General features: G+C 38.5%; 1 protein-coding gene across 4 annotated transcripts in view; it reads right to left on the bottom strand.

Annotated features, from left to right (window-relative positions):
- The window catches only part of LOC139723562 (pleckstrin homology domain-containing family G member 5-like), a 266,864-nt gene that overhangs the window by 52,743 nt on the left and 199,688 nt on the right, over positions 1 to 14,433 (bottom strand). For all 4 annotated transcript variants that reach the window (XM_071634805.1, XM_071634804.1, XM_071634807.1 and 1 more), the window contains 2 exons: positions 12,273 to 12,345; positions 614 to 709 (listed from right to left, as the gene is read on the bottom strand). In XM_071634805.1, the coding sequence (XP_071490906.1) occupies positions 614 to 709; positions 12,273 to 12,345 (169 nt within the window). The remainder of the gene's footprint in view (positions 1 to 613; positions 710 to 12,272; positions 12,346 to 14,433) is intronic.

The raw sequence follows: 14,433 nt of genomic DNA, 5'->3' as shown, positions 1-14,433 counted from the left end.
GTGGGTTGAGTGAATGCAGCGATATTAATAGAACACATCAGTGAGAGTTTCAGCAAAATCGGACAATCCGTCAAAAAGTTTCTGCTCAGTCACGGCTGGATGAAAAGACTACTATAGCTTGTGATGTCACATGAATACAACGATATAAAGAAAGAATAAAGAAAATTTAACATATTTCCATTTTTCTCGCATAACAAAAGAACAGTCGACTTCTCTCTTTCAGAAGGCAGGGGGAATAATATTACCCTTAAAATACGTCAGTAGCAAGTCGAAGAAATGTGCACTTTATTCAAAAAGAAAAGTTTTGTGAAATTCTCTTTTTATTTTCCTTATATAGTTGTACGCATGTGACATCATACACTGTAGTAGTCTTCTCTTCCAGCAGTGACTGCGCAGATACTTAAAATATTCTTAACTTTTGAACGGATTGTCCAATTTTCCTCAAACTTTCCCCGATGTGTTCTAATAATATTGCTGCATTCTCTCAATCCTTATGTATATGAAGGTGGACTTGTCCTTTAATTAAAGAATCCAATCAAAGTTTGGAGAATCTCACCAAATGATATACACACAGTCCTACATTTGAAAATGAGTTTGGATCAGATGGTTTTACCTGTCCTCTCTGCAGCATGTTTGGGTCTGGTGCATTGGGCGTACTTGGAGAGCGGCGTCGGTTGGTTCTCCCGGCTTGCGGAGAATTGGGCGCATTCTGGCCGAAAAAAGAGAAAAGGGGGATGATGAAAAGAGAGGAATAAAAATACATGAAGATTGATAAAAGAAGAAGAATATATCACATTGGATTAAATGCACAAGCTGTTCTTTTGGAGGATCAAGTATTTTTATCCACGATCTCACTATCCCCTTCCCCCTCCCCCTCCCCCCCCCCAAAAAAAAAAAGGGGGGGGGGGCATTGGGATGGGCTGAGGCTGGAAGAAAAAAGTGGCAGTTATTCAATGAAGGGAATAATCACAACACATCAACACCTCCATTGAATATTCTATTCTTACATACTAATCTGATTCTTTTTTTTTCCCTTGTCATTTGTGGTTGATTGACAATACAGTATTAACACTGCTCCAATGCAAAAAGTGAGAATCACAATATAAAAAAAATAAACCCTTAATTTGGTGCAAAGTTTTACAGAATACTCATTTTATAGGAGAAGAATATGAAACAGGGAGGAGGCTGAACACCATATGCAATACTTCATTTTCCTGTTCCGCAGGTATCCCACATGAGATGTGTCATACACATTTGCCTTATTTACTTCCTTTGTTACACAAGCCACTAACACACAGAAACATTGCATAACTGAACAATGTACAAACTTTTCAGACAGTATCATTTGCAGATAAATCTGGCACTTACTGTAAAAGTGTCACCCAAGTAATTTTTTACGGTGGGCTGGGTAAGAGGAATTTTGCATGTTTTGAATTCCGCAGAATCGAGACATTTAATCATTGTACATATAACAAGCAAAAATATTTGTGTGCTTTTAATTTTGCACTATGGTTGTGCGAAATGTGTGGAAATTTCAACACCATGAAAAATTCCACGAAAAATTCCACTTATACAATTATATTCTAGAGTACATTAGGGAGCTGAACAGTGTATACAGATGCTCGACTTTTTTTTTAAGATAGTGGGAATTTTGGCTGAATTTGACAAACATACTCTCACACACATAAACACTCCCACACATTCACAAACACCCAACTGCTTCCTGCTGTAACATGTGTGAGAAGTTTAAACATAACCACACATTTACATATGCATAATTGCTTCTTCATGCAGAAACACACAGTGTAATAAGTTCACTGTTATTTCGAAACCTTCACACACACTGAATTTTCATCAGGAGTATCAAGTTGCTGCTATGACTTGAAAGGTACACAGGAAGAGCTCAGAAAAAAAATTTGCAAGTAATATAGGAAACTAAAAAATAAACAACAACAACAACAAAGATACTACTGTAAGTCATTTATCTGGTCACCACAGAAATGACAAAAAAAAAAACCCATTAAAAAAACACACATAAACTTTGAAATTCTGCACATCACGACTGCCTGATATTCAAGATTGGATGATATGCACATCACTTCCTTTGCATCAAAACAAAATAAACCTCAAAATAGATCTCTGACGCGACAAAATAATACCTGCATAAGTCAAGACGTTCTAAGACCTTACAATACTGACTTGTTCTGCTCTTTTTGAAGCAATTCATAAAAATTGCATCAAAAACATAAGAGAACTCAAACATCTGAATATCTAAATTGGCAAAAGATTCCATGATTTTGATGGGGAATAAGCTAAAAAACCGTTACTGATCAATCCAGCAAAAGATTACTTTGAAAAATGTGATAGCATGTAAAAATAATAGGTTGGTGCACACCAACAAAATAGTGAGATTTCATTATACACAGTGTATAAATATGTGACCCACCTGTCCACAACAAAAGTAGCCTAAAGTTGCTGACGGCTGAGCCAAGAAAATCAAGTTTGAAGTCATATCATCAAAATCGGTCAAATCTATCAAATTTTTGTTGTTGGCATAATCTTGTAGCCTAATGTTTCGTCTATCATCTGCTGAAATTTTGAAGCTAAATGATCAATGGAAAGGCAAGAAATTAGCATTTTTCTGGGCCATGATTTTCTGACTTTCAACAGTACAGTAACAAGTCCGAAAATTTGGATTTAGCACCGCAGATAGACTCCGCCCCTAGCAACGAGGGAATGATTTTATTGGTCAGTACGTGACATCATACTAATTGTTCATAGACCACTGGTGCTAAGCTTGAATGACCATTGCAGGGTTGCTATGAGCGGACCTTCTATTGTCAAGAGGTGAAAACGGGAATACCTACCCTTGATCACGATTGCGTCGGAAAGAAAACTTTGAAGGCGGTTTTCTCAAAACGCTGATTTCCTAGACCAATCAACATGATCTCATAACATCATCAATATCTCTACAACTGAGTACTGTCATGAGTCGTGTTATATATGAAGAGTAAGGAAATAAAGTAATGTAATTTTCAGAAAATTGACCTCTTCGACTTTTGGATCCTTTTGTCACATAGCGGGTCACATACGGTTTTAGAAATCTCTTTAATATAGATGTTATGTCTTCCCGTAATGTTTGAATGCTATAAAAATGCTCTCATCATGGTACGTTCCCTGAAGTGAGAACATCAGATTTCACCTGTTATTTGGGAAATTATCCTGGAAAAAAAAAGAGTAAATAACACACAGCTTTGGATCCAACTGCCATCCACTTTGAATAAAAGATGACAGCATTTCTTGTTCTGTTTTTTTTTTTCTTTTCAAATAAGCTTACATTTTATGTTCCAGGATTCTTGATCTTAACTTTCATATTAACAAGAACTTAATCAACATGGTAACAAGTTGACACAGTAATGTGAATATATGCATGAGGTTGCACGAGTTTATCCCACATTTTGAGAATCACCATTATGGTAACACAAAAATTTCTTCACCTACGTTCAGTGTATAATAAACAATGAACTTAAAGGGAGGCAGTCCTGAGAACTTTCACTGTATGATAATTACGAAGAGTAAAAAATATAACCTTTCACCAATTTATACACATGGAAAGCAAACACTGTCTCTGTACGCGATCTAAAAAAAATAATTCCTGCAAGTGATCGTGTAAGAGCCTGCAAAAAGGTGCAACGTCATTGATGCCCTACTCTCAAGTTGACAGCCGTGCCTCAGAAAACCAATTTAAGTGTTCAAAATGATCATATCTAATTTTGTCATAAAATGTGACAATATGTGGTTTTATTATTTCAAACAAAATATTCAAAGCTTATTTATATACATAATTAATATAGAAAATAAATAGTAAACATGAATTTATAAATAACTAGGGAGCTTATACATGACGAGCAGAACACGGCTGGGAAGAGTTGTGCCTCAGTGACGTCTGACTCTCCGCCAAGACTTGCCCATCAGCATATTCACCATGCAGATTCACACTTTTTCAATCAAAATTTACGAGCTTATTGGACGATTTGAAAGTTTGTTTTTGGTGAAAGTAGTTCATTGGAGGTACCAACAACAACATATTTTTCTGAAATTCGTTATGGACTGCCTCACTTTAACATCTATAGAGCCAGTACCAAGGGGGAGATGTGAGTGGCCCAATCTTCATTCGCTTCCCACAGGGGTACATTTAAAAAAAAGCCAAAAACAAAAACAAAACATGAAAAACGCCCATCAGCGAATATGTGCATCAAAGCATATGTTCATTGGTAATGGTCAACTCCAGTCTAAATTCTTAGGTAGCTGTGTGTGTACTTAACATAGAAATCAGTATACAATTCGTTATGGGATTCTCAAATATATACGCACCGGGCAAGCCTTCCCACTCCCTTTGATATACGTGCTACTGGCTCTTTACCTCTGTAATTAAATACACACTTCCAAGTAAAAAGAGTTCTATTATCAAATGGACATCATTTGCCTCAAACATTCTCTCTCTCTCCACATTACATTGTATGGCATGGGCAAACTATAAAATATGTATGCCACATCCTAGATTTGTAATTAATGTATATTGCATGAGAAATTCCTCTTTCAAACATTTGCCCTATACCCTAATGGTTGGAATTCACGATGACAGAATAGATTTCATCAGCAGACAGTGCAAATTTCAACTGTGTAAATTGCACGACACATCTCACAGGCAAATGGACATCCAAATGATGAATGTCCACTGATGAGGTTTCATTACATGGACCTAATTTAAACCATGGCTCTGATTTCTAATGGTTGTGAATGCAGGCTACTCCATTTATGTACAGTTGTTTCAATTGATCTATCATCGAACTGTCACGTGTTATGAAGAGAAGAAGCTACAATTCCAAAAGTGAGTATCTGTTTCATCTATAAACCAAGAGGGTGCCTTCTGCATTGTAAAAAAATTCTTTTTTATTTTCAAGGACCTGTGAAAGATGAAATCATACAAGTTAATCCCTTACATACCCTTCGTGACTAGCACTGACTGACATACTTCATCAGTATACCAAGCTATGGTGGCTTTGAAATTCTTGGTCGAGTGTATCATGATCAAGACCTACATATTTTGGTAACGTTACTACTACAGCACACATGAAAGCGCTAACATTATCTGGTAACTTCAGCAGTGACCTCCCCACAAAAAGATAGCAGTATCATCATCGCTGACTTTCGGCAGTCATGAAAAGAAGGCACAAAGCGTTTCTCCAGTGCTGAAACAATTACAACAATGACATCAAAACCACGTCCTTTGTGTCTGACATATAATGTACTGTACAAGCTCGTTGACAGAATGCACGTTATATACATGACCTTCCAGTGAGTAATAGACAGGTTTAATACCTACTGAACTAAAAGTTTATGAACATCCTCACAACAAGGGCGGTGTCCTGGACAATTTCAGATCAGTTACCCATCTATTGTGTTTATACGAACAACAACAACAACAGCAACAGCAACAACAACATAATAATAATAATGATAATAAAAAATCAATGCATGCAAACTTTATTCAAAGTACTGGTACCAAAATATATTTAGCAGGAACAGATTGGGGAAAAAACAAACTTGTAACTGAGCCCTTTGGTTCTGATTGATATTAATGACTGTGAATACAGTCACAAGCTCACTTCCTTCACTCACGGCTTCAGTTATTCGGGTGAATACCCAACAAGGCCATTTGCCAGGGTTGTCAGGCATTGTATTCACATACAAACAGACACACAGACACACAGACAAACACACACACACACACACACAAACACAGATACACCCACAACATGCATATACACAAACACATTCGTATGAAATCAATCTCTTCTTTAAAGTTCCGAGCAGACAAACTGTCCTGCCACAGAATAACAATGACTGACACACTGGCGGGACTTGAACCTTAAACCCTCTGACTGAAGGTCGGGTGTCTCCGAATCAACACACCATGGCACCCCTTGCCAGGAATCAGAAAAGAGAGTAATGGTATCAACTTACTCCTGTTGTTTTCCTTCTGGACAACATTCTTTCGGCCCCTTTTGTGCAATCACGACCGATGCAAAACTATATGGCGGCGCATGACAACAAGAATGAAGGGAGGCAGTGTGCATTGCATGCATTGTCCGTCGCAGTCGACATAGCAGTTGAAAAGCAGCTTTCGTGTAGTAGACAATGTCATGTGAGGTATATAGTGACAGAGAAAGATAGACAGAGAGATAGATAGAGAGGGAGAGCAAAACATGAGAGCTAGCTCTGGCCGCTTGCGTCAAACGGTATGACATCGCCACCTGGTTGTGCTTCCTGTATCCCAAATAGATACGGAAGATCATTCAGGAAGGGAGCTGGTATCGGGGATCGCTGAACGCCACCCATTTAAATGCCCTCCCCAGCTCGATCTCAGCCGAGGCATTTCTGCACCGAGGTATGCAAATGCCATCCCTTTGGTTTGTGCTGCTAAACTTGCTCCCTGGCAGATTAACTACACGATACAAACGAGGAAGGAAAGGGAATAAAAAGAAGAAGAGAAAGGAAGGGGATAAAAAGGAGAGTCACCAAAATCTCTTCCTGTAGTAGCCGGTGTGTCAAGCAATGTGGAAGTTTAATACAATTGTCGTCACGTAGCGTGCCTTTTGGTTTTTTATCACAATTGGCAAATATCAGGATGTGATGTACCTGTGTGGTTGCAGAAACACCCAAAAATCCTGCCACAGAGCGACATTCTCCTGCTGACAATGGTAGATAAATTTGGCGCCAGACGTCAGTTTCTCTCTGTCTTAAGCAATTTTTTGCAAATTCTACTCGACCCTCATTTCCCCCTTGGCCGACGCCACATTTCCCATATCCCGCACCTACTTCGATCTCCGACGAACACCCCCTGACATCTTTGTGCATCACATGTAACAATAGGTATTGACTAGTCCTATCTATCAAGCCATCAAACACTCTATTGTCCCTTTTACAATGTTGAGGAGAAAAAAAAAATAACTCAAAGGGACAAAATTAAAGATGACTCGGACTGAAGTTGGGAATGTATGTCATTCCAGCAAATTGAAGTCAAAGAATGATTCATCATGATTGCATTGCTTTCCTCCAACCCCATTCGCCTCTGAGAGAACATACAATTTAAAAAATTCCATCGGATTCTGGGCGCCTTTATCAACTTACTTCTCGAGCAGAATTACAGCTTCCAGGGAGTTTTGGGTAGTTGATATATGCAAAGCTGTTATGGTTATGGGGTTTCTGAAATGCTTTGCTGAAATGCCGAAAAAGAATGTGATCGCAAACATGCTTGAGCCAACAACTTTCCTGTAGAGCTGATTAAAGGCAAGTAATTTTGAAATGCGTTTATAGCTCGGACCTGACCACACCAACCAATGCCAACTACACACCTCTACTCCTCAGGTCAAACTGCGCAATTGAGCAGCACAGTGACAAGGCCTCCCAATCAACTATTACAGACAAAGTTGATAAATGCAACAACTTGAGAAACATGACCCAAAAGGCGTTTGCGATTGCATTTTGATAGTGGGTATTAAAATGAGTTTCAAACGTGGGAAAGTTGATAAACACAGCCTTTGACAAATGGTGTACCCAGACTCGTCAACCTGCCTCCTCTAAAAATCAGAATTGGTGAGATTTCAAGTGGGATGGACAAGAGAGTAGAGTAGTATTGGGTTTACACCCTACTTTCACAGAAATCTGCTCAAAAAAGAAATCATCACTTTGAAGTCAAAGGAAGCAAAATTGAGACGAGAAGATGAGGAAGAAGAAAACAGAAAAAGGAAAGCAAAAAAAAAAAAAATTCAAGAAAGAAGTATACTCAAATGGTCAAAGACAATGACATATGAATAAGTGATAATGATATATGATTTGTTGAATTTCATTTGCAATCACATACACTGATAAAGAATGAATACATTTCTAAAGACACTATATAAAAAAAGTGCACAGAATGGATACCGGAAGCATGAAACAATAAAATGAGGAGGATGAGGATAAAGCAGAGGAGATGGAGAAAACAATGATAGAGAAAAGGAAGACTGAGAAAAAAAAAAACAACAACTCTTGTTCATCATTTCTCAAATATGCAGTTCGTTTGGAGTCCTAAATACACCTAAATATACACACTGATCCAAACTCCACTGCAACAGACAAGATCCCTAATGAGGCATGGGATGGGTCTGCCATAGAGGGAGCCCCACCTTTGTTGCGGGGGAACAGCTGATAAAATCATCGCAGGGGTCATTCCTGTATCATCTGGCACATCAGACAGCCATTCCCCCTGCGTGCGTACCTTCGCCGCGCTTCTGAGAATTCAGAAAGACGATCAAATACGTGCAAATCTAATCGAAATTCCGCCGCAGTGACCTAAACAGCACGTCCGTTCTGATCCCTTACCCCCCCGTCCCCCCCCCCCCCCCCCCCCCCCCCCGCCATGTATCTCCTAGCCACTATACCCGTGGCCTTCGGTATCTCTCTGCTCACTAGATGATGATACCACTTGGTACAGGCCTAAGTGGTATCCCACGCGCCGTGGAGGTAGCATCACATGCTACACTCCAAATAAACAGGGGTAAATTGGCCGTCTGGATTGCTTGTTGGTGGGGGTGTGGGGTGGGGTGCGGATAAAAGGGGAAACCAGAAAAGTGTTTTGTATCTAATGACAAGCTCGGCTTCAGCGAGACCTAATTCTATCTTCAGAAGAGTAGCATTGAAAAACATTTTGCAGTATCAGCAAAGCAGACAACTAGAATCCAATCAATTTTCCCGATTTCAAAAAGCTGTGGATCCTGAAACAGATCCGTTCATGGTGCAGGCCTCTCTCTCCCCTCCGGTTAATGAAGATGCCGTTAGAGGTCGACAGCAACATGGCAATCAAACACTTGCAACCTTGACCTTGAGGTGACTAGAGCGGCTGCAAATTCTGGAGTTCTTCCACCTCCCCTTGCGCCCATCCACCATACGCCGTGCCGAGCTGTAAGTTGACAGCGGCCGTTCCACTCAATTCTACAAATTTATGGGGTCTTGTCACGAAGCTCCCGATTAGGATGTGTAAAACAGACAAGGACGGAGTTATGGGCAGTTTGTGGATGTCACCCCCAATGATGTCTTTTCTCCTGAGTTTGTCCGGCCGGCCGGCCGTATTTCCCACTGTCCAGCAGTAGATAGCACTGACCCGCTTGATTTGCGTCTAATGAGATAAGCACCATGGCTCTGCTCATAAAGCTTCAGGGATTAAAAAAAAAATTGTGTGTGTTTGTGTAATTGCTAAAATTATACAAGGCTGAACTTGTCTGGGTGACTTCCCCTAAAAGTTACTAAAAGGTATCTTATCAAATGTGATATTCTGGAAAGATTACAACCTCCACTCACCCACCCACAAAACCAAAGCAGAGCAACGTACAACAAAGCAAAACAAAACACAATGATAAAAATAGATCAACTCTCTTATTCTCCTTCTCAGTAATAGGAATTGCTTCACAAGCTTTTAATTAGGTGAGGTTTCATAACAAACCACATTGCTTGCACACATCATCAGTAAGTCGACCACTCCAACTACACTGTATATAGATGTTTGTTGACACCATATGTTTTTGCTAAAAATAGTTACACCCATACATCTATGCCACAAGATTTTAAGACCTTTAAACAATCAAAATGAAACAAAGCAATAACTGCATAAACTCTCTCTATCTCTTTCACAGTAATAGGAATGACTTCATAGCCTCTTGATGGAGTAAGTTTTCAAAACCACCAAGTAGTCTTCTAATCACTACTATTGTTTACATATTTATCAACACACTCATACACACATATATTTTTACTCATAATTATTATACCCACGCTGGAAGATTTTATGACCATGAAACAATGAAAACAAAACTATATATATATATATATATATATATATATAGGGATTCAGGGATTCATATTTGTCATGTTTTTAACACTGATTTCATCCTTTCATCTTTGGCTCTTCGTGGAGGGAACCAGTCCATGGATGCCTCGTTGCTACGCCAAACGCGCACGTATACACACTGCGCGGTTACCATGCACTGTGGCAGCAACTACCAGTCTAGTCGCATTCCATCACAAGCAAGTTAGTTTTGAAATCCGTCCGACCAGGAGCAGACGTATACCCTTGTGTGTATGTTCTGCTTCAGAAACGGATTTTTCATCTAACATCACATCGCATCCTGGTCGCTGATGAAGAATGCGATGACTAACCTGTTTGGTGTCTTGTTTCTAAAACATGCGCTTAATTTCCTCGCCAGGATAAAACGTTTTAATGCCATTTTAGGTTTTAATCTCATATAGATATAAATATATCTAATCTTTCTTTCTCTTTCACAGTAATGAGGATAACTTTGTGGACCTTTGGTGAAGAAAGGTTTCAAAACAAATGTCTTCTATACGTCAAGAATCACTACTATAATATCATAGACATATTATGTTGAGACAATTGTGCATGTATTGCTAAAAATACTTTTGCTAATATCCATGCTGGAGGATTTTAAGGCCATTGCCTTTTGCAAGCTTTATTAAGCTTCATTGAGCTTTTTCTACATGACTTCAATTTGTATGAACGTAAAGAGTCTATTAGAGATTGGTCTATTGGTTTCTCATAAAGGGCATTCCACTGCCAAATTTCACAGCAGTCACTTTGTAGTTGAAGCTTTTCAAACCTAACCCGAGTTTCCTTTTAAACTGTCCCTGACTTTTTGAAAACGGATTCAGAACTGGATCGTGCAAACTGAAATGAGCTGTTTCCAGCTATAAACACATTGCCTTGACCCTGGGCAACCGTGAAACCAGGAGTTTCTATTGTGAAGGATTTGACGTCTGTAATCCAGGGGTTGTTTCACAAAGAATTTAAGTTGATTTTTAAAGTCAACCCATTGAGGACGGTTTGAATTTGCTACAACATGGATTTCCAATAGGCGCTTGCTCAAGTACTGGACTTGTCCTCAACAGGTTAACATCAACTTAAAGGACAAGTTCACCTTCAGAGACATGTGGGTTGAGTGAATGCAGCAATATTAGTAGAACACATCAATGAGGGTTTGAGGAAAATCGGACAATCCGTTCAAAAGTCATGAATTTTTAAAGTTTCTGCCCAGTCACGGCTGGATGAGAAGACTACTATACCTTGTGATGTCATATGAGTACAACTATATAAAGAAAGTATAAAGAAAATTCAAGATATTCTCACTTTTCTCACATAATAAAAGAACACTCGACTTCTCTCTTTCAGAAGTCAGGGGGAATAATATTACCCCTAACATAAGTCAGTAACAAGTCGAGGAAATGTGCACTCTATTCAAAAAGTCACGTTTTGTGAAATTCTCTTTTTATTTTCCTTATATCGTTGTACGCATGTGACATCATACACTGTAGTAGTCTTCTCCTCCAGCAGTGATTGTACAGATATTTTAAAAATTCATAACTTTTGAACGGATTGTCGGATTTTCCCCAAACTTTCACTGATGTGTTCTACTAACATTGTTGCCTTCACTCAATCCACATGTATATGAAGGTGAACTTGTCCTTTAAGATTATGGTATACCATTGGTTTTCCTCAGGTCAGTTTCATCAGCCTTTCAGAATCTACTTTAAATTGTTCTCAAAATTTACAGAAAAAAAAATTGTTCATCATTTATTTTCCTTTTCATAACAATGGTTGCATGAAATACACTCCAAAAAGTTCATTTTCTTTGGGTAGTTAGACTACCATTGAGATACACACATCATACCATAACATTAAGTTGATCTGGGGGGTATTTCATGAAGCATTTTGTTTCTACAAATTGTCGGACAAATTGGGCTCTCGGCCAATCAGATGCAAGGATTTCAATAGCTTGTAACAGTTTGTCAGAAAAATATCCAACCAAAATGCTTCATGAAATGCCCCCCTGAACTTTTAATCCGTTGAGGACGAGTCCCGAGTATGTGTACTCGGGCAAGTGTCTATGGGAAATGCATGTTGTAGCAAAATTAGCCCATCCTCAACGGGTTAAGATCATCTAAAATATTCTTTGTGAAACATTCCAGATGAGCCTAGTGTCTAGATCACTTATATCTGAAGTTTCTCCTTAAACCCTTCCTGTGACAGGGACTTTGGACAGTGCACAATGCTACAGAGTTTGTGCACCCCTACATCAGCCAATAGTATCACCCACTGCTGATGCACACTGTATATGATTGGGATTCATCCATTGAAACAAAAGGGGAGTTTGACTTACCAATGTCTGCGTCCTCCTCAGAGCTGTTCTCCTGTGTAGTCTGCAGGCACCCTGAGATGATCCATCCGCATCTCTGTTGAAAAACAGAAAACAAAATGAACAACAGATGATCATCAAAACTGTGTAAAAAGTAAATCAATGTCTTATGGTCTGCCCTGGGTGTTAAGTTTGGGGGTATTAGTCTCCCCTCACCTTGAAACAGACCATTATGTCTCGTTTAAAATCAGGAAGTCCCCAATTGCACCATTATTAAAATCTCTTTATCTAACTGTTTACTACTGTCCGAACTTATAAGGAGCTCAGAAGTATATCATGTACATAGGATCTACACTTTGAAAATGTGTCACTTTATTCACTGTTGTTATTATTATCATTATTACTATCATCATCATCACCATCATCATTACTGTCATAATTATTGATATGATAACAACAATAAAAATGACATTACTACAGTATTATTATTATTATTATCATTATTATTGTTGTTATTATGATTATGATTATGATTATTATTATTATTATCATTATTATTATTATTATTACCATTATTATTATCATCACCATTATCATCATAATCATTATTATCATTTTAGAGAAGCACTATGCAGTCATCAAGATAACACTTCACTCATGCCTTTATAATGTAGGACAGTGATGTTGAAAGGGAAAGTGAGTCCCCAAATCCTGCGGCAAAGAAATCCTCATAAATAGCACATTAATATGATGAGATTGGGAACTGCGAATGTACCACAGGATGAAACATAGCTTCCGTGTTACTCTTCCCCCCCCCCCCCACATTATCCCCTCTCCATCCACCCCTCCCCAAACCTTCCCCCATTTTTCCATCTGCATCCCACGAGCAAGTTGAGCCACTCGTGACATTTGTGGGGCGAAAACGGAGCGCCCCGCTATCGCTCTCTTCAGATTGGGAATACAGGGAAGGGGAAAAACAACAACATCAAATCGATCAATTCCCCTTCCGTCTTCTCTTTCTCTCTCTCTCTCTCTCTCTTTTAATGTCTCTTTTTCTCTTCTTTCTTTATTTTCACACCAAATGTGTGGTTTACTCCACACGGATGTTTTCATGGAGATTGATGCTCCCTATAAAGTGTCTTTAGACACACACACAGATGCCAACATTTCCCCTTTTTCTTCCACATGCGCTCTTTCTCTAATTTATTTATTCAGTGTGACATTTTCAATCTCTCTTCCTTCTAATCAACATTGCTCCTCTCATCTCCAACTTCATCTAAAAGCAAAGTTTACAGAAATACACATTCTCTCTTTAAATTTCTCTTTCTTTCTCTCTTTATGTACTTCCTTCTATGTGCCCTGACATAACCATCTATTATATTTCACTTTCATTACTGTGTGCCTGCCTCTAAATAATCAATTCTTGACAATATTGAGGTCAACATATGAAGGGTTTGTCCGCAAAAACCGATAAGTCCAATTTTGAAGATTTTGAAGTACGGTCTCTGTCATAAAGTACAAAATAATACCTTTTAAATGATATATTGGTCACTACATATAAAGGTACATTTTTGAAGTTATGTTCAAAAGAAACAAACATTTTCTTATTATTCTCTTTATTTTTCTTGACCTTCAATCGCAAATATCTCTATTTGGCAAATATGGACTGATCGGTTTTTGCGAACAAACTCTTCATATTCATATGCAATGTATGTGCATGTGTGTGTGTGTGTGTGTGTGCATGTGCATGTACGCTTGTATTCTCCCAACATCAAAGAAAAATGGTATATCAAGTACTTTCAAAATGGTATCCCATTTGTTACACTAGTGAAATTCAACTTATTCTTCAGAAGAATTACAGGAAAATGGACAAAAATAGAAACTAGATAGAAAGAGAAAATGAACAACAGACGGACGATGCAGATGCTTGAAGAAGATAAAGGGAAGACGAAAGAATGGAAATTAACAACAGCTTGGACTTATCTCAATCAAGGTATTGTACATTGTGCACAAAGTGGCCAACATTTGTTCAGCTCAACACATTTGTTGCAGCTTGAAGTGTACATTTCCGCTGTCAATCATGGGGAACCATCGGTTAAAAACAGAAAAAAGAGAAGAAAAAAGAACAAAAAGACAGAGGATTGTTATTGGCAGGTGATGATGTTTAACTGTCAAGAATTATATA

Source organism: Diadema antillarum, unplaced genomic scaffold, assembly GCF_040938485.1.
Source record: "Diadema antillarum isolate AM-2024a unplaced genomic scaffold, OU_Dant_1.0 scf00000192, whole genome shotgun sequence".
Lineage (NCBI taxonomy): Eukaryota > Metazoa > Echinodermata > Echinoidea > Diadematoida > Diadematidae > Diadema > Diadema antillarum.
This window is presented reverse-complemented; position numbering and strand designations above follow the sequence as displayed.